This window comes from Dermacentor silvarum, chromosome 4 (genome assembly GCF_013339745.2).
Source record: "Dermacentor silvarum isolate Dsil-2018 chromosome 4, BIME_Dsil_1.4, whole genome shotgun sequence".
Taxonomy (NCBI): domain Eukaryota; kingdom Metazoa; phylum Arthropoda; class Arachnida; order Ixodida; family Ixodidae; genus Dermacentor; species Dermacentor silvarum.
In genome coordinates, this window is record NC_051157.2 from 29261644 (window position 1) to 29283744 (window position 22101).

A 22101-nucleotide genomic window follows, 5' to 3' on the forward strand; every position below is an offset into this window, starting at 1 on the left:
ATTTAATACTAATCACCTGCTGTTTCGTCGTCGTATGCTGCTGTGTTTAGTATAATTGCGAGAAACACCGCGAAAGAATCGTGAAACGGAGAAGCGCGGTTGCAACACCGAAATAGAAACTTAGACCAGCACGGAGACGATGACGAAGAGGCGAGTAGTAGCTAGCAATGTTCACTCATGCTATATGATGGCATGTTTGGATGATGCCGCTGCTTCGTGGAAGATGAGCACTGGCCGATGCGTGCCGTATGCGTGACGTAGTACGTGACGTAATTGAACAGTTGGTAGACCTCGTACGTAGACGAGGTCGATGACGCTGCCTCCTCTCGATGCGAACCATTATCAACAGAGATCAACCGTACCCCGGCGGCGGCGGCCTTTGGCGCGGCCCGCGCGGGCCCTCTATCTTGAAACCGATCTGCGATGGGAAGCGAGTGCGGCCGAGCTCTGATAGCTTCGTGAGCGCTGTGTTATTGCCGCTTAGTTCGCGTTGAAGCGAGAGGCAGCACGAAGGTAAATCGTTCTCTAAGGGTGAATTCTCTCGCTGCTGCGGACCCTATCTTGAAAGCGATCGTGTCACGGACGGACGGACGGACGGACGGACGGACGGACGGGTTTTCTCGTTGGGTAGACATAGAAATGCTTACGCATTTAAAAATCGGCACCTGGTTGGAAAAAGCCGATGGGAAACATGGGAACAAGCTAAGTTTACCACTACAGGATTAGCCATGCCAAGTCGTCAGGGCTATACGACAGTAGCTGCTGTCATCGAAAAGTTTACGTTCCAAAGTTTGTCGTTGCGCGTGTTTTTTTTTTTTTTTGCCTCGTTTTACGAGTGGGCACACTGCGCGGATGCTTCTGCATCCTCGGCACAATGCTTCACAGACACAGGCACGAGTTTACTAACGGCTAGATAATTTTTTTCACGACGAAGCAATTGCCGTTGTTCCAACTATACATCCATCACAGAGGAGAAGAAGAAAAACCCAAATTTTGGCTCCGTTATTTTTCAACTGCCAGATTCGCGCGAAACACGGCACAAAGTGGTCACGTCCGCACACAGCGCACCGCTTGCTTATGTTTAGGACTTCTAATCGTGTCCGATGTTCTGGTCTCTCTCGCACTTCACAGCAGCGGTGAACACTTGGGCAGCGCTTGTCGTTCACTCCTGGAAAACAACCAATGTCGCTTCGATTCTTGAACCAGGTCTCAAATGACACTGATGAAGAAAAGGAAAAAAAGACAGAACGCCTGGTTGGCCGAGTTACCTAACAGTCATCGGTACGAGCATGAACGTGTTGACAATCATGCACACCACACTGGGTTCACAGCGCTTGAGGTCCGACAGCGCGATGAACTCGGGCTTGCGTGGCTTGACGCGCTCGAAGATCTCGTGCGCCACTTCGGCGAAGTCGCAGCAGGGAAAGTGCACCTCGACGATGCGCCGCTTGTCCTCGTAGAGGTACTGCATGTCGTACACGGTGATGAAGCCGTCGCCGTCGAAGTCCAAGCAGTGGAACCAGAACTCGACGCTCTTGGGAAGCCCCTTGTTGGACTCGACAGCGTGGAAGACGACGAAGTCTTGTAGGGCCATCATCTGCCGGCCATTGTACCTGGAGAAAAAAAAATGAAGAGGGTGAAAGCGCGTTTGTAACGAAATCAGCGGATCTGTGACGTATCTGGCCGCCTGACGTTCTTTAGGCGCACCTGAACTGTAAGTACACGAGTGCTTTTGCATTTCGCCCCCGGCGAGCTACATAGAGCTTGTCCAATTTTATGCCCCTGATAGTGCTGGCGAAATACGTGTATGTGAAAATACGTGTATCCGAAATTGCGCCAGTATTATACGAACTGCATCGCTCTCTTAGGCCGAGGAGTGGTTGGATGCTTGCAAGCTCATTCGACGGGTCGGTACGTCGTTTCAACTGGCGCGCGCCATCGCAATTAAACGATGGAAAAAACAATGGAAGAACCAAACATAAAATGACAGAAGAAGAAAGAATAAAAAAAGAACGACCATCAACAACGTTGCAAACGTAACGCGATCAGCGAAAGGAAGCTTTTAATGTGATGAATGGGCCATTTGTTCACGAGTCATCGTTGCTACAGGCGTCGCTGCGTAACATGCGTTTTGAGACGCGTGTTTCCTCGCATAGGGCATTGCACGACTATTGACATTCGTGGCGAGAGTTTGAGAGAAGAATGAAAAGAAAAAAAGAAAGAAACGTGCCAAGGTCACTTCATGTCGTCACTATAGTTGTAATGCAACAAGGAGAGAGAGAAAACAAAACAAAACAATAAAGACGAGGAAACGGGATGTCACGTGTTATGGCAGGCAGGTTGGTAATGTTACTTGTCATCATTATGCAATCGTGAATTTTGTTGCTCGCGCATGCAGGAAATGACAGCCATCGTAGTGCGCCTGCCTTTTGATGACCGCCGAGCAGAGTATCCTGTCCAGACCGCGATTGGTAAAGGCGCCTCCCTGGAAGTTCCGCAGTTCGTCCGGACTGAGCATGCCGTCCCGGTCGCGGTCGAGGCCCTCGAACATGGCGTACGTCATGTAGAAGGAGCCGAAGTTGAAGGCGTCCATGCTCTGGTCTAGCTCCGACGACTCTTCCATCCAGCGGAGGGAGCTCAACAGGTGGCTCTCCCTGGAACGCGCAAGGGTAAAAGATGGCAGGCCCGTGCAACTGATCGACCTTAATGTGATCGTATTATGGCGTCCTATAATTCGACGGTTGTCCATCGACGTCCACGTGAACTTCCTTCTATATTCATTGCCATATGCGCGCTATTACACCTGTAGAATTACTGCAACCAATGATTTCATTGTGACTAATGCGCAAAGGGGCCGAGGACACAATCGGAGAAATAACGGCAAGGACGCAGCGACTGCTATGACTTTATGGTCTACTGATGCTGACTATCAACTCCTTACAACCTTGGTCTACTGACGCTGCCTACTTGCTCTTTGCGACTCTGTGACATACCGATTACGTCTACTCATGACACATCATCTACATATACCTACGTATATACCACGTGGTTACTACGCACCATGCACTGTCAGTAGCATAACAGCACAACTTCAGTTCAGTTAGCTAAGGCGTTGCGCTGCTGGGCACGATGTCGTGGGATCGAATCCCGGCCGCTGCGGTCGCATTTCGATGGAGGCGAAATGCAAAAACGACGGTGTGCTTGCGTTGTAGTGCACGTTAAAGGACCCCAGGTGGTCAAAATTAACCCGGAGCCCTCCACTATGGCGTGCCTCATAATCAGAACTGCTTTTGGCACGTAAAACCCCAGAAGGAAGATAAAATATATAAGATAATGCATAGGGGAAATTATTTATGTCTAATTGAAACGTATACAGGAGGGACCTCAACAGGTGGTTCTCCCCTATATATATATATATATATATATATATATATATATATATATATATATATATATATATATATGGAGATCAAGGTAGTCCCAGGTACGGCAGCCATGACAAGGGAAGCGTTGACGGCGTTCCCTCGCCGGAAGGACCCAGGACGGTGAAATGCAGGAGGACGCAAGACCTACGCAGTACGGTGCTTAAGACTAGAGCGCCGTAAGACTGGGCTTTCGTCGGCTGCGCCATTGTAATGGAATAAAAGAGACAGAGACAGCACCCGTTCCTGTGGCCAGCTGTTCTATTATCTGCCTCGTCACCTTTTCTTCCAGCGCCCCCTTTGCGAGCGCCCGCGGCCACGTTCACTTCGTCTTTACAATATATAAGATAATACATAGGGGAAATTATTTGTTATGTCTAATTGAAACGTATACGTAATGAGGAAAATGGAAGTGAAAATGCAGGTAATGACAACTTGCCGGCGGCGGGAGCAGAACCCACATCTTCCGCATTACGCGCGTGCATGGTGCTTCAGCAGCCTCGGCCATCCTCCTGTACTCTCGTGGGTATTTGTGTACGCGTGTACAACATTAGGCCTGGCACTGTTAGGCCGCGTCGCTCACGACCATGCATGGATGGTGTTGCGCTGCTAAGCACGAGGTCGCGGGGTCAAATCCCGGCCGCGGCGGCCGCAGTTCGATGGGAGCGTAATGTACAAACGCCTGTGTCCCGTGCGTTGGGGGCACGTTAAAGATCGCCAGGTGGTCAAAATTAATCGGGAGTCCCCCGCTACGGCGTGCCTCAATCAATATCGTGGTTTTGGCACCTCGAACTCCATAATTTAATTCAATAGACCATCACGAACTTTCTGCGCCTATGTGTTAGGACCCGAATTACATTTGTCGGACTAGATGGTTGATGCGAAAGCGCTTTGTTCACCGTTCGCAAAGTGTCTGGCAGTGCGAACCGAACGCCACCATATTGTAAAAAAAAAAAATAAATAAAACTACCAGTTTGCAATAGTTGCTGGACGCTATGTTACTCGTATCGGAAGGAACGTCGTCGAGGTATAACATCTCTGAGAAAAACCGTCGGCTAACCTTGATGCCAGAGGAATGCGGTTAACAACGAAAACAGCAACAAGTAGAAAAATAATGCTGCGTACCGCTTAATAGCATAGTTTATCTCGCAACTTGTAAAATGCGGCAACGAGAACGGACGCCCACGTCGGCGCAGTGCCGTGGGGCAATTAAGCTAATGTCCACGTTTCCGCGCTTGCCTAGGCACTAATGCTATCTCACCTGCATTCCAGACATAACGGATTCGCAATTACCTTGCACATCGATTTTCAGAATGCGCGTGCGGGGTGCGATGGACCGACCAGAAGCACGAATGCGATGAAGGCTGACTGCACGCATTTCGTCGTTACTCATTCGTGGCCGAAATAATCCGAGACTGCATCGCTTGCACGTTGCCCCATTTATCGCATAAGTTTGGTGCTTTTTTGAGTTTTTGAATTCACAACTGCCGGTCAGACCTCCGCAAAGGTAACCTCAGGCAACCTACCGGCAACCTACCGGCCAGCTTTCAATTCCGCGGTGTAGTGAGTGAGGCTTCTAGTGGTATAGTGCATTTCCAGTGTCCAATTGTATATTGGTCACTACAATGCGCACGGCTTACCAAGATGCAGCCTTCATATTCGTTCCTGTTTATTCTTCAGATTCGTTGGGAATCTTGCTACTTCCTATGGGTCTATCACCGACATGCCACGAGCTGCCGTCATCGTTCTGGGCCCACTACTATATCTGCGAAAGGGACCTGCTGATGTATCGAGCCTCGATTGACGAATGCTACCGGTTTTTCCAATGCTAGTATCACGGAAGGCCAAGAAAATTCAAGAAAGTTGGCAACCGAGGTCAGGGTAATTGAAAGTGTAAATAGACATAAGGAGTCACCAGAAAGAAAACGTGAGAGACAGAGACAGCAAATTGGATGCAAAGAATGGAAACAAAAATGGCCATGGACATATACAAGAATGGTAAGAAATAGATTAGAAGGGAAATTGTGTACGATAACACAAAGGGCAGTGCTTTGCTATTTGTGGCTCGAGCTATTTGCCTAAGGACAAGAACATACCGGAGCAATTATTCGCAACAAGACGAGGCATGCGTATGCTGCAGGGAAAAGTCCGGATACCACTCAGCACATCCTAATGGAATGCGAAGAGATTCACCCAGTGAGACTCGGAGGCAACGTACGCATTCCAGAAGCGCTTGGATTTAAAGCAGACGGAAGCATCAACCGGTTAGGGGTCCAGATAAGCAAGAGAAGTTTAGCGTATTGGTGAAAAAAAAGCAGGAAAGAAATTGGTACGACCGATCCGTTACAGACATATGCTTAAAGGGAGAAAATATGGAGATGTATACAAAAATGCTAGAATGAAAAACATGTACAGTGTACGTGATTAATTCAAGCAGGCTAGGGGACTATTTATCACTGCCCCGTTTCAAAGGAGATTCCAATAAATCATCATCATCATCATCATCATCATCATCATCATCATCATCGCTAGAGTTACTGTATATGGCTCTCATTTTGGCAGCATATATACAGTAGCTCTAGGAAGCGCTAGGAGCATCGGTGGCGGCAACGGGCAGCAACTGTATAAAACCCAGCGCATACGTCGCACTCTGATGCGGCAGCATTGCCTAGATGGAGCCTTCAAATATGTTCCTGTTTATTTTTCAGCTGATCAGACGCTATGATGAGTAATTTCGTAGTAATGACAAGGTAATGATGTCTGCTTAATTCTGCTCCCACGCTCACGGTCGCTTCGCGAAGCTTTTTTCAAGCTGATTGTTTTCTTGCGCTTATTACTTCTGGGCGTTCTGAGACGTTGAAATAAGCTCAGAACCTACCGAAGAGGTGAAAGCAGAACAGTTAAAGCTAATTTCAGGGCATATTCAAGTAATTAATAAAGAAAAATGATTAACAAATGCTAGACCTATTGCAATCGACAAGAAGCTCGAAAAAATCGCCGGCCTTGAAGAACAGGTTTCGGATTGCAATAAACGAATATCTAATTTGGAAAAAAAAAAAAAAAAAGGTGGAGTATCTAGAAAGCCTGTACCGTTGGTCCAACCTTGTTATCTACGGCGGTAAAGAACCGCAATACGAATCAACAGAAATTCTTCTTGAGTTGGTTGTAAAAAAGATCTTCGAGGGTATACTTGAGGTAAAAACCAAGGGCATCAATCGCCTTGGTAGACAAAGGCAATCTGATGCCTTCTGGGGCCAGACCCATAATCCTTAAACTGCTCGACTATCGTGACAAAGTTACCATCCTATGCTTAAAGGCCCAGGTTTCCGGGTTGGTGAAGACTTTTCTCGCAATATTCGTGAGATTACAAAAAAAAGGCTGTTGGACAGAACAAAAGGACATCATGATTAACAAGAAAGGGTGACACTAACCTACGATAAAGTGCATATAAATGGGCGCCTTTTTGTCTGGTACAGTAACCATAAAGATATAGTTGAAGTCAAAAAAAGAAAAAGAAAAAGAAAGAAAATGAAGAGCAAGGAAGCTTAGGAAAATGAGTCACTCGGAAGTCAACAGAAGTAACCCTGCCGAATGTCAACGCGCGAAGTGGTGTAAATAAAACAGATCACTTGGATGTTTTGAATTTGAAACCAGACATTGTTGGCATCACGGAAACATGGCTTTACCCGACCACGAAATCTTGCCACCGGGTTATGTGATCGTGTGTAGAGGTAGGGGCGGGGGTGTCGCACTGCTTTTCAAGAGAGAACTGCAGCTGCTCTGTTATGTCGGATAACCCAGAAATCGCGGCAGTTTAGTGCAAGCTACATCTAAATAAAGACTGTGTATATGTTGGAGCTGTCTACGGACCGCCTAATGATGAAACAAGGTATCTGGAACTACTTTTGGTTTATATGCATGAGCACATGACTGGTGGCATGATTATCATGGCTGATGATATTAAGCTGCCTGAAAGGGAACGGTCGTTCATGAAAGTGAGAGGCTTGTGCGAATGATGTCATTTTAGATATGTTGTTTAGCTTTAATCTCACATCTGGTACGCGTCCTCACCTGTGTTCAGGGCGCACCCAGTTCTATTTCGGACATAAGTGTTTGTTAGGGACCGTTTCCCGGATGATCAGATACGCACAAAAATATTAATCGTCACACGCATGATTTCACACTTTAAGAATATTCGTGCAGCAACAACACATTTTATTGTTCTTTTTTCCCTAGATTCTTACGAGAATGGAATTGCCTCGACTGGTTACAAAAGCGTACAATAGACTTTCTAGAACTGGCACAAAGAACAGTTTAGATTATACCTACTGATGAGCTTGTAAGCGTATCTTATTGATGTTTTCCCCATCCTTGTAAATGTATTTTTCTTCTGAATGCGCGCTGCTCATTATTGTATTTGTGCTCACTGTTGTATTTATTCTCTAATTCAGAAAGTTGTCTATGTGTGTATTGTGTGAACTACTAAGCCTAAACTAGCACTAGGCATTGTACCTGCCTTCTCTTCCTTTGTTGTTTTTGCATTTTAGCCAACTGTATTCTTGCTCGTGCCAATTATCCTTGTTTTATGTATATCATATGTTCAAAACCCCACTGCTGTAATAATCCTGCCAAAGGGTTGACAGTATAAATGAATGAATGAATGAATGAATGAATGAATGAATGAATGAATGAATGAATGAATGAATGAATGAATGAGTAAATAAATAAACGAATGTTGAGTTGTAAGGCGTACGTAAACATGCGCTGCCAACCGTGATTGTTCTGCGTGAGGTACTGATATCTTTATCAGCAGCACAATGTGTGTCCGTTGTAGAGCGAATGAATCTCCGAGCGATCTCCAATTACGCCTGTCTTGCGTGCAAACTGGTCAAAATCTAAATACTTTCTTTCTGCATGAACCTGCCATATAAGCTTACATATACATTATACGTACCAAATTTTGGAAATCCCCCTACGGGGTTTCGTTTTTAACAAATCATCATCATCATCATCATCATCATCATCATCATCATCATCATCATCATCATCATCATCATCATCACCACCTGCCGAAGTGGTCTGGTGTATGCAAAATCTTTTGTGCGGCTGACATCGTACGCATTCAATGTCACTATTCATTGTAAAAACATCATTGCCTTCCAGGGGCACAAGCGCGCGTGTACCTGAAGTCCCGGATGCTGAGCATGTTCTTCCAGGAGCGGGACGAATGGAAGAAGTACTTGGTGAGCGCGGTGGCAATGAACGGCTCCCGGAACTGTGGAGTCTTCTCCAGAAAGCGCATGTCCGGGTGCATGGCGAAGAAGTCTTCGAACAAAGGCCGCAGGTCCTCCTGCGTCAGGTAGTCGCGGTCGCGTGCCAGCACGTGCACGGCACGGGAGCTCTCCTCCGGGAAGTTGGCCACCAGGTGGCTGTAGTACCTGCGGAAGGGGCAGCGCAGTTGTCAACATGTCAAGCCTTGCCTCGGCCTCCCCACAAATAATTACCTGTATGTAATACGCAGCGCAGCGCGAACCGGCCGCACCCGGGGTCAGGTCTTGTACACATACGTATGTACTGTACATATCCAAGAATGTGGACGTGGGAACAGCCGTCGCCGTAGCTCAATTGGTATAGAGCGTCGCACGCGTAAAATTTTACTTCCGATAGCAGGTTATACTTGTGTTTCCATTGGTTTGTTTCATCTTGTCCGTAGCACCTGATTTGTTTTTTGTTCCATTTTTTCATTTTCCTTTACCTCACGATTTCCGCATTTCAGTTGAAACAACGAATGATTTCCCCTGTGCTATCCATGGCTTCATTATCTGTTGGCTACATATGGTTGCGACTAACAGAAATCAGGCCCCTCAGTTCCCCTCCTTCTCGTTCAAGACAACTGAAAGATGACATTGTGCTGCTAAAAGCGGAATCTCGTACTTGTCGGTATGTATTCGCCTTTCTGGTCTCGCGTGCTTTTTATTTTCTTTCACGACACACTACATATGTCGCACCAACACACACTCGCCCGCACACACGCACGTACACGCACCCTCTCCATTTTGATGTGGAGACATGGCATCATACCGCGCGAAGCATACACTGAACTCGGCACGAATATGACTCGAAACCATCTGCATCCGACCACCACTCGGAACTCGCTTAAACATGTACAGCCTGAATATATTTACACCCTAAAGGGTATTTGCTTGTCCCACGGGTAACACTCCTATCGTTAGGGCCTTAAAAATTTATAGAGGACGACAACGGAGCTCCAACTAGACGTACGTGCGATGACAAAAATCCGTAGTTGAAAACTATGCAATCATTCTGACAGTCTTTGGCGCACAGAAATATCCGACAGGAGAATTTGACAGCTGATAGATTTCAAACTTTACTTATTGCACTTTTTATGCTCACCTGTCACAGCTGTCATGTTTTTTACTTGCAAGAAAAAGTCGGCAAACAAGATGCTATCATTTGGTTCCCACTAACAACTTGATCTTACCCCTCTAACGTGAAGGTGTTAGCCACGGGACAGCAGGTGTGAAAATGTTTCGAGTGATAGCGCATCGAGAATCAAGCGGAAGGGAGTTGGGGGGGGGGGGGGGGGGAGGTGCGGCCTTCCGCCTAGAGTCTGCAGTGTTTTCTTGTTTCCCCCTTTCGTGTACGTCCTTTACTGCACCTGCAGAAGCGCTCCTTGGTGACGGGCCTGTCCTTGTCGCCACCGGCGGCACGGTACAGCGCCGTCTTGAAGTATCCCGGCAGGGAGCAGGCCCGCGCGAGGGGCGCGAAGTCCTCGGGCCCCAGGACATCGCCGGCGATGTCGTTGAGCGCGAGCTTGAGCTCGCGGCAGGCCATCTCCACTTCGAGCGGCGACAGCGGCCGGCCGTAGGGAAAGTAGAAGAGCGGAATCACGGGCGCTTCCTCAGCGGCCGACGACATCGCCAGCGCTCATGGCAGCCGCTGCACACGGGGGCTCGCGCCGGTGCCGCACCTCTCCTGCGCATGCGCGCGACACGGCCGAGTCACGTGTACAATATTGCAAACATACCTGGATTGAGTCACTCTCGGAACCATGTTAATTGACTGGCTTTAACGTCCTAAAGAAACTCTGGAACTATACGAGGAACCTTATAGTGGAGTGCTCCGTGTTCGTCTCGACCACCTGGGGTTCGTTAACGTGCACCTCGATATCTAAGCACGCGAGTGTTTTCGCATTTCGTCTCCATCAAAATGACGCCACCAGGGACAAGATCACCGACCCTTGATCTTGGCCTCAGGTACGTCATCACCATCATGTGCATCATCATCATTATGTTTGCAGCCCCTAAAAACCTTGTTAGTGACTACAATGAGCACAAAGTAATTGATGTTTCGCTGTCCGTAAGACATTGAAACGTCTATTTCTTCGTTCTATTCATTGTAACAAAGTTCACAACGCTACATTGACTTCACCAGGCATGCTGCTTTTTCGGGGAATGTTTCACGTCATCGTCATCACCCTCATCGTCGTCGTCGTCATCATCATCATCTATACCAAATTGCATCGCATTACGATATCGTCTCCTAACATCTGCTAACAGCGTTTAATCAAACCTTTCTTGCTAGGTATCGAACTGGAACTGCACCGAAAACCTAACCCCCCCTCCTTTATTCTTGCTCGAACCGAAACTGACCTTCAACTGAACAGACTGGTGGGTTAGTTGGCACTGCAGAACGTTACGATTTTTTTTTTCTTTTTACTCTGGAGCGAAACCGAAAGGAAAACAGTTTTCGCTTCAGGTTGGCCTCCTTTTCTGGAGCTTTTCGGTATGCATTGCCTGCACTTGTGGCTCAACTATGTTATACCAAATCTGTAAATACACACCACCTTCTCTTGATTTTAAAAGCAGCAGCACCGTTAGTACAATTTTTAGCGTATTGCGTCAGGGGGCAGACTAGGTGTTGTGGGTTAACCCGACAACATTTGCATTGCATTCGACGCGCAGACTCTCCAGAGTGTGATGCCTGCAAAGTACCCGAGACCGTGGAGCACATACACTTGTTGCTCGTCCCCAGTACGACTGTGAACGGCAGGGTACTGATCTCTTCGTTAGCGCCAATTAACTAGAGGCTAATCAGTGAAGATTTGTTACCAGGCCATTGACCGGACATATTAATGAAGGCTCTCTAATCGAGGCTCTCTTAAAATATTTAGTAAACACAGGCCTACATTCAAGGCTGCGAACGGGCCTTCGAACACGAACGTGTATACAATCGCATCCTACTGCCGATCGTCATCGTTACTCCTCAGCCCCTATTTATCTCCTATTTCCTTTCCCCCTGAGCAGACTAGCAGGCTCGAGGACCTCTCTGCGTTTCCACAATATATTCTCCTCTGTCTCTCTCTCCCTCAAAAAGCTTCGCTTCACATTTCAAATTTTGATCTGCATAATTCTTTCGTAACTACGTAAGGCCTGAACAAACAGGCGTAATCTTTCAGTGCAGCTTAGCAGCAGCGTCGAGTTTTTTGTGCAAAATAAATTTGTGCTGTTTCTGTAATTATTCTCCGCGCGGAGACGTGACAAATAGGCAAATGCGGAAAAGGAGTGGTTGAGAAGTTGAGATTAAGGCATGAAAACAGCGCGTCGAATCGAAACTTTTTACGTTCCGGTTTTAGTTTCGGTTCGCCGACAACGGTTCAGTTCCGGTTCACCTTTGGAGCGAAAGAATAACGGTTCAAACCGGTTCATGTTCATTTGCATAACCGACTGGTCGTGTATAGTATAAAGTATATAAAAATGTAGCGACAGATCATCGTCGTTATTGCTGGCTAATGAACTACTGCGATAGCGTGTTTGACAACGTGACTAACATAAATAGCGATATAAGAACTACTACCATAAATTACGAGTGAATTAAAGCGGCTGCAAAACAAATCACTGAAACAACTACTACTGACGACCTGAAATAGCGACAGCAGCCTAAAACGGCTAAACGGCTAATGAACGTATATCGCGGATGAAGTATACGGATTGAAAGACATGGCGGCATAAAAATGATTATGCTCATATTCCGGCACAGTTAATGAGATGTATAGAGTAGGGATAGGCTAGGAAATGAAGGAACCAACAAAATATTGTCGGAACAACAGCTGCACCCAACACCATTATGTATCGTTGAAGAAGGCATCGCTTAACATATCGGGGGTTGGTCGCAAAGCTAGGTGGATATATCAAAGACCAATTCCGTTAGACATTTAGAACAGACAGTCGTCGTGCTGATTATGTATAACAGATAATTAAATTTAGGTCGTACTGCGATCAACGTATATACGCAAAACCATTGTTGACCTCCTGCGAGACATACGCACCCAGAAGTGCGACGCCCCTCAAGGTGCAGCTGGAGACTGAAACCTTCGGCGCGGCCCACTTTTCAAGCAGCAGGAGTCGCCGTCGTCCTCAAAACGCGAGGCGACGCGTCCGACGACGATATACAGCTAAAATATTCGCCTCGCGGTTTCACGTAACCAGTCATCTTCTGCCGCGCTGGTTCCGACTAAAGCGACAGCTCAAACGCTCGAACCACAGCGTCCACCGCAGCCCACTGTGCGATTTTCTTGCAGCATCGGCGACGCGCGATGAAAGAAGGGTTGACGACGAGCGCGTATGTACAAGTGACCCGCCGTCGTAACGCAGGAAGCGCGCAAAAACAACGTTGATGCTGCAAGATGTGACCGGCCACATATGGGGTACGGCTCGGATTTCAGTTTGGAGGCGTTTAGGGAAAAACCGCGCAACATAGCGCGGCGAACGTTTCACAATCGCGCCAAGGTCGACGTCGACGGCGCGAAATAAGCGGGCGACGAAGACCACTCCCCCTCTCCCCCCTCCTATCGAGCCCAGTTTCTCGGTGCCAGCATTCCTATAGATTCCGCGATCTGGCCATGTCTGTCTCCTCTTACGGAACGTTGGTCGTGGACGACAGACGTTTCCTTCGGGTCGTTAACTATTGTTTGCTTTGCTGCCGATAGGTGTGGGGCGTGGTGCATATGGGAGGGTGGGGAGAGAGTGACGGGCAGTCGTGTTGGCCCCCGTGGTTTGTTACGTCATTGGCACTCCAAGTGGGAACGCGTCGAGATGCAGTGTCTCCACGCGCGTGGCTAATGTTGGCGGGTTTCGAGAAACCTGCGACGTTACGTGTTCGGGAAGTCACGGCTGGCGTAATGCGTTCTTCTTAAAACACGTGCTTTTACTAATAATAAAAACAATCAAGCTTTGCGCGCACTTGGGAGGAGGTTTGTCACATGCATATGTAACCGCGGTGAAACTTCTTTATTACCAATGCGAAGCTTAGGAACGATACTATACAGGTCGTTTTAGAAAATGCATCCGGAATTTCTTAAGAATATGGAGATTACGATAATTCAGCAATTCCCTCGTTATAGCTTCTATACCCTGCAAAGAAGCATGCTTTTTAACTTGACTCGTGTTATTATTTAGACATGTAATCATGAAAATCACACGCTGATAATTTCTTCAGCATAATGAATTCTGGCCAATTTAACCCAGAATCCCAGATAACCGAGAAGAGCGCAACTATCACTTAGCAAATGCAAAAAAAAAATTATTATGGGGTTTTACGTGCCAAAACCACGATCTGATTATGAGGCACGCCGTAGTGGGGGGCTCCGGAAAATTTCGGCCACCTGGGGTTCTTTAACGTGCACCTAAATCGAAGTACACGGGTGTTTTCGCATTTCGCCCTCGTAGAAATGCAGCAAGTGCTCATGAGTGACGTAACAGCTTACGCCTCACCGCCAGGCAAGCATGAAACGAGCAACATCCGCGGCTATATGGAGCCTGTCATGAACTCCTCGGATGACGGGCTTCATGTCTAACGTCGGGATCAATCGTCTGACTCTTTGGGTGAAAAAGTTTCATTTTTATTATAATTACTTGCTTAAACAATACCACGACCCATTTTAAGATGTTTGCATCAGTGGTAAAAGTAATCCCGAGGAAATCGCTTAATTGCCACATGCCTTCCCTATTTTAAGGAATACCGAACGTATTTTCTGAGACACCCTGTATACTGTAAGACTGCTGCTGCAATAATACTTGAACAGGAAGAAAGAAATTAGTCGTAGCAAGCAAAGTTGCGCTCAAATTATTTGAGTTTTCAGCTCGCGCACCAGCTAGCCATTTCGTCATAGTACAACACGTCATAGTACGACACGCACAACATGCCGCTTGGCGTCAGTTTACTCCGCACAATGTTACTTTTAGACTCGTTGAAAAGGTAGCCAAAAAAATCAAAACCAAAAACGGATCTTATTGTTACATAAAGCCACAGCCCGGCTGTTCACACTGAATGTGAAAATGTGAACATTTACAAAAGTATAGCGTGATAACTTTATACATGGCGAGGGACGAAAACGAAGGCCAACACACACAAGCATGCCATAATGTACAAATGAGCGTTTAGCTCTTTGTTGTATACAACGCAGCACATGCAGGAAAGAGCTGTAATTATGTGGCGTTCATGGTCTTAAATTCCTCTGATGCGAAGTGGACTTCCTAAATTCCACTTCGGCGTGCACGATTTAGGTACACATTAAAGAGTATCAGGTGGTTAAAAAGTAATCCAGAGGTCCCTAGTACGGCGTGCCTCATAATCAGATCGTGGTTCTGCCACGTACAAAAATATTTAGCGATCGGTGAACGCACATTCCTAGCGTGTGTCATAGCTGGTCTATTGATCCGAAACCAGAATTATCGGTGCGAGCTTCGTTCAGTAACGCAGCGAATGATCAGCAACGCAGAGAAATCATTTTATATCACGTTTAAACGTGCTACGAGATACGCTGCAAGGACTTGTACTACGGGAAGAGGATTATCACTGAAATCAATAAGCAATGGATGGTAAAATCGAAACAACGGGATGATCGTAGGGATCTCGGAAGGGCGTTCGGTACATAAAGTGAGGCTTATAGCGCGTGAAAAGACAAGGACGAAGGGAGAGGTGACACACACAGGCGCTAACTTGCAACAATATTTATTTCGAGAAAAGGACCCACACATATATACAACTTTTTAGCATCATCATCATCATCATGTGTGGGTCCTTTTCTCGAAATAAATATTGTTGCAAGTTAGCGCCTGTGTGTGTCATCTCTCCCTTCGTCCTTGTCTTTTCACGCGCTATAAGCCTCACTATGTCATACCAACAAGCCCAAATCACTGCATTACAGTACATAGAGTGCTATTGGAAATGAACATATAGGATGCAGTATAAAATTGCTCTTACTTTGCTCGGCGATTTATATTAGACTGCGATATTGTAGCCAAAACAACGAATGCTAATGTACGTTGACACGACTTGCCTGTTGGGGCGCACGAAGCAATTGATCTTTGTCCTTAAGAACTATCTTAGTAACGTCCTGTAGAGATATAAGCGCGATATTTCAAATTCACTGTCACAGGAAATAAACTTAAGGCTTGAGAACATTGCGCGAGTGGCTGATGGCTTGCCCTATCAAGAATTGAGTCTGCCAGTTCGCCTTGTGATTGAGTATAAAAAAATATTAGGTCTCACAGCTAACTTTTGAATTCGCTCAACTGAGGTCCTTACGCAAAGGTTCCTATGTTAACGGCCAATTTTATTCATTCAAATTTGTTTACGAGTCTTACAACGGCAATTGAAACAAGTTTCTCTTCGCGACACTGGAGTATGCATTTGCGTGAGTGGTATTTTTATAGTGTCGCTTCTCCGAACAAGCCTGCGAATAAATATGATCAACGAACGCATTTCGATAAAAGCACTCGCCTGGATTTAACGTATCGGTGCAGCAGACACCAGAAGAAGGGCTCATGTGGAGGCTCAGGCGACGAGGATGCGTTGTGAGAGGCGTCGCCTACTTTTGGCCGCAGTCAACATGCGAGAACAAAAGAACGTATACAGCACGCGCACAAACACGTGTTGATTGCTGCAAAATAAGGTATGACGTATTTTTTTGTCTGCGTTTCTCTTCTGCCATGCATCTAAAATCAAGTTGTCTACAGACCGACAGAGGGGGCCTTATTCTGCGACGATCACTTTCGGTGATAATATCGCCGTCAGGCGCGTGCTGATTGGCTGGTTGATCAAAATCGGATGAGCTGATTGGCTGGTTGAACACTACGTCACGCGAAGGCGATCGTCTTAGAATACGTCCCATGTATAGTGATCAGCGCCGACACAACCACGCAATTCGCGCTATACCCACGGTGGCCCTAGAATAATGAAATTCGCGCCATGAAACACGGTCAGCTCGGAGACGCGTAAACTGGTGGTCCGAGCTCGCAGAACGTGCACCGCTAATTCGAACACTGAGGGAGCCGGAAGTGGTTAACGTTACACAGAGCTCTGCCAACGCATGTAAAACGCACTGTAAATAAAAAAAAAAAAAAAGGAAAAAGAAGAAGAGGCGCGAATGATAACAAATTACTGCCACCATCAGCGACACCACAAGGCGACACTTCTCCTAACACGCACAAAACGAACAAACCAATTATGATAAAGCAAGGCCAGCCTGTCTGAGCTAGTTTGCCCTTACTCATCCCTTTGCGTATTCAGTTACACGTCGAGGCAAGTCGCACAAAAGCAAGTTTTGAACATACGGTAGCTGGTGGAACGTTCCTTCAGCGGTCCGAATATCATCACGGCTCTGAGAGTAGGGCGTGAGTGGTCCGCGAGTGGTCATCCAGCGCGAACGTTGAAACAAATAAGACAAACATACAGCGAGCGCGCGCAGGGATGTTTGACGCGGAAAGCATGCATGGTGACGACGGCTAGGAATTTTGAAACACGTAAGTACCTGTTCGACTGTACCTGTGCACTTCCGACAGGGACGTGTAGACCTGATTTGTTTTGTGAAATAGGAAACAATCGAGCACCCCCCCCCCCCCCCAAAAAAAAAAAAAAAAAAAAAAAGAAAACTACAGGACGGGGGTATATCGTTGCAACCGTATCGGCGTTTCATTCGGCAGACGTGCAATTTTTTTCTCATTTTTTTTAAAGTTAATGATGTTTTAACTTTTTTTTTTCGCTGGAGTACGAATGCCATCGCCGTTATAGCTTACACCACATGGCATAGCCATAGGTACGTACGATTGTATAACACGTAGTTGTTGATGACGTCACAATCCTTGTTTCTCTCGCTTACGCTCACCCTCTACCAATGTAGATTGTAGAACCCAACAATCGTTATGTCACAAGCTCGTGTGGAACGGCTAGCGTAGATACGTTGCCTTTGCTGCCATACGTTCGTCTTCGACGTGGTTGTCGTCGTGTTGCTGTCATTACCCACACGCAAGCTCGCGACACACACACGCACAACTACTTAATTTACACAAACACGTTGGTTCACCCGGTGATGGTTTGCGGAACCTCAAACAATGCAGCATAGCCAGGTACCTGCAAAATGCTTTGCATAATCTCCTGAGACCCGAACACAACTATGGGATATAATCGCTCTTCAAGGTGGTTTTTATTGTCTACTGTTGCGTTATCAACTTGAAAAACAATTAAAAAAATTTAAGTCCCACGGTTAGATGCCAAAAGCTGCGTCTCCGTGTACGTGAAAAAAATAATTATCTCCATCATCTCCTCATGTTCGCAATGGTAAAAACTGAATTTCATTGCTTAAAGGCAGAGATTAATATGTAACTTCGGGTAGTAGATTGCCATGTGGCTGCCGCGTCCAGTATTTTCACACAATCTCAGTGATTTATAAGCACACAGCAAGGTTGCCTTCGGCCGTCTGGGACGACGCAGAGGTCTAGATCAACTGGTCATATTTCTCGAAAGCAGATGACAAGAATATGAGTAAACTACTTCTTCACAGTAACGCATGAACCGTACTTTATACCCTGATTGAATATTTGCAGTAATCACTTCCGAGTGACACAATGTTGAAGGCAATGTGCAATGTATTGTAAAAGGATTCCTCGGAGGATAACATCAATTTCCATAGTACGTGGGATCTGCATATATATATATATATATATATATATATATATATATATATATCGTTTCTTTCAACAACTTGGCAAACGTTAGCTGGGACACCTTATATAAACGCATTATTCTCTGTCGAACTGCAGCGAGGATTTCGCAGCTTAACACCCAACTGTGTACAGTGATGTTGCATCTCGTTACGTTGCTCGTTAATTGCTACAGTTTTTATTAGGTTGCCAGCGAGACCGGGGTCCTACCGACGCATCCGTGTGTCCATGTCAAGCAACGCTGTAAACGGCGGGTGCCAATTCACACTCGAGTTCATCACAAACGTTCATCGTAATACTGATTTAAATTAAATTAAATTAAATTAATTATGGGGTTTTACGTGCCAAAACCACGATCTGGTTTAAGGCACGCCGTAGTGGGGGACTCCGGATTAATTTGGACCACATGAGGTGCTTTAACGTGCACTTAAATCTAAGTACTCGGGTGTTTTCGCATTTTGCCCCAATCGAAATGCGGTCGCCGTGGCCGGGGTTTGATCCCGCGACCTCGTGCTTAGCAGACCAACACTATGGCCACTAAGCAACCACGACGGGTGTAATACTGATTTGTGTTCCTATCAACGCAAGCCTATTTAACAAAAGAAAAGAAAAACGAGAAACAGAAAACGTGGCTTGACGAGCTCTCGTGTATCACAAAGCTGGGCAACAGTGGCAGTATCAGAACAAAAGCGCACAATTTGAACATGTGTGCAAACATGAAAAATACCAAGAAAAGGGAAGGGAAACGAAATAGAGGAAATGACAATTCAAACGTCAATAATCTCTAATAGAGGGCAAGCGCAGGGTCATCATTAATATAAAAATGTACTTTTATAAGCAAGGAGATTCCCATTAAAATCACCAAAATAACCACCACCTCTCAATACCATTAACGTCCATCCCTCGCCACTGCCTGCTGCCCGACGGTCAAATTTAGGCAAGCAGCGTTGGCCATTATTACGTTAAACGTCCCACGAGAGGAATTTCTTTACTTTCGCCGCACATCGGCCCGCCGTCTCGTAATCGGATGGTGTCCGTCGAAGCGTGCTTCTCAATCGGCGTTATATATACTCCTCCCCTTTTTTTTTCGCGCATCTCCGGTTCACTTTTTCGCTTCTTCGGAAGAGGCCGTAGGCGTTTGGCTACCAGCAACCCGGGCCCGCGGGCGGGATTACGGGTGCTGTCTCCTTTTGGGGGTAACAGTGGCCCGGCCACCCGGTCGGCCAGCTGCGGTGTCCGCTACGTCCGATGGAACACCGGCCAGCGGCGGGGCCTCGTCGACTGCTTCCCCTACGGGGTAGTTACCCTAACTCGAACGGTAAACGGGGGCTTACCAGTGTAGCTGAGAGCCGCTCTGGTTAGCTGCAGCAGACGGGGCTGTTTTTTCCCAAAGGCCGGGCATGGCAGGGGCACGTCGGCGCGAGGCCCAAGCGGGAACGCGCAGTGCGCGTTTCGTCTTTTCCGCGCCGGGCAGTTTCGGTGGTGGCGCCGCACCGATGATGACAATGATGCTGATTATGACGAGTGTTATGATGATGATTAGGATGATGATTATGATGATAATTATGATGATCCTCAACTATGCCGCGTATCCACTACTGGTCAAAATGTGGGTAGCTGGAGGGAACACGATGGTGTTGAAGCGTTTATATTTAGGGCGAAACTTAAGCAAAATATCGTGTGCGTGCGAGAAAGAAATAAAGAATGAATGAACGAACGTTTATTAAAATATAGCGTATGAAAGGATGACAGCTGTGACGTGCGTCCTGCCCCTGCCGACTACGTTAACTTCCCGCCCGATCGGTGACAGAGAGAATAAATTTAAGCAAATGGTATGTCTGCTTGGTCTGCGTAAGGATAGCTCCATATCCAATAGTACTTGGTACATGTGGTAAGTAGAAGGAAGCAGAAGAAACAGAAGAAAGAAACTTCGAGTGTGCGAGAAAAAAAAAAAAAAAAAAACGGATGCAGAACCTGGCAGCGAGTAATAACTTAATAAAAGTGATAATCCAATGAAAAACGGCTGACAGGATCCCAAATTTGGAAGATTGCGTGAGGGGGGTTTACAGAGATAACAAAGTGAGTATATGGTACATAGCACAAAATAATGCTAAATTTGCGGAAAGGTGGCCAAATGTAGTACCATAAACAATGGAAAAGACGTAATAGACAAGTTTTCAAAGAGCACATCTGTTGAGAATGTAAATTACCCAAAAAAAGAACGAAAACAGAAAACAAGCAAGCTTTATACGATGAACTAGCGACATCAATAAACGCGTCCAAGAGGAAATACTTTATATAGTACTCAATGTAAAAAAAAATTGAATTGGATTACGAGATGAATACAATTAGGTCATTTCTGAAAACTATTGGGTCACCTATGTTAACGATACTATCTGGAAGCCCGTTCCAAATTTTCATCACACGAGGCATTGCTTAATTGTTGAAAGTTTGTGTTCGGACAGACGGACGTTGAAAACACGTGTTCTTATTTAAGCGACTGGAAGTGCGATATGGTCGGACAAGCGGCATTGTGGCTGGATGGTGACTATGTTATTTTGTGCAGTAAGCAGGTAAGTGCGACATCTCTACGAGACTGTAAGCATGGAAGCGACAATGAAAAATTAATTTTTGTTGTTCTAGAATGTCTATTGTAATCATGAGCAATGAAGCGTGTAGTGTGATTCTGAGCATGCAGCTTCGAGAGATTTGACAAGGTAATCTTGACAAGGTGGCCAGATGGCAGATGCGTTTCGAGCTGTGGGCGCACGAATGTTTGATGTTGATGATGTGTAGTGTTTAGTGGCGCAAGGGCCACGAAAGTTTGATAAATGAGTTTGCGGGTAGATGTGGCGCTGTGAATATTTCGTTTGAGATAGCCTTATGTTTGCGATGATATTACGCTAATTTTTTTCTATGTGTATCGACCACGAAAACTTCGGTGTCAAATGAGTGCCTAAGTACTTGTAGCAGACCGTAGCTGAGAGCGCAGTGTTGTTAAGGAAACTAGGCGGCATCCGTCCAAAGTTAAGGCATAGAAACACTAATTGAATACGACGAGTTTCCTCAGCTGTGAAAGAAGAAAAATAATAAGTCTAATACCTTTATAACGAACTGTTTGAGGCCTCCCAAATAACTCGTTATACAGGTAACTTCGCTGTTAAGGTCGGTCACCGCACAGCTAACAATAGAACTGGGACAAAATTATTGCGTCGTTATGCAGATCATTTCGTTGTAGAGACGTTCGTTGTAGAGACGTTCGTTGTAGAGGCGCTCGACTGAAGGGAAGCCCGCACCACCAGTAACAGGCTTGCATTTTTAAAAATAAAGAATAAAAGGTTTGGTAAAAACTCAGAAGTGTACTTTCCTAATAAAAGCCAATTCAAGAAAAGAAGATAAAGGTATGTGCAATAACAATTGAAGCAGGGGCGGGTGTCAACTTTTTGGCCCAACAACGAGATGTTTATGGGGTGGCAGAAACGTACTTGGTTCTGTCTATTCGTAAGTTTACGTTTGTTTTACAAATAAAGGAAAAGGGAAAGGAGAATGCGATTAAGCAGTCGCAGTTAATTTTCCAGGAAGATTTGTTTTCGGTGCCATTCGAAAATTTCATTATTCGACTACCCCTAATTAAACAAAGTATCTATGCAAGTGTT

General features: G+C 46.1%; 1 protein-coding gene across 1 annotated transcript; it reads right to left on the reverse strand.

Moving 5' to 3' along the window:
- Positions 1–903: 903 nt before the first annotated feature.
- Positions 904–19895, reverse strand: LOC125939662 (serine/threonine-protein phosphatase 2A regulatory subunit B'' subunit beta-like). Its single transcript, XM_037712923.2, has 6 exons — positions 19780–19895; positions 16227–16317; positions 10102–10418; positions 8606–8860; positions 2427–2654; positions 904–1613 (listed from the first exon to the last, which is right to left on the reverse strand). Exons 3-6 carry the CDS (start codon positions 10359–10361, stop codon positions 1265–1267), a joined length of 1092 nt encoding a protein of 363 aa, XP_037568851.1. The 5' UTR covers positions 10362–10418; positions 16227–16317; positions 19780–19895; the 3' UTR covers positions 904–1264.
- Positions 19896–22101: the final 2206 nt, after the last annotated feature.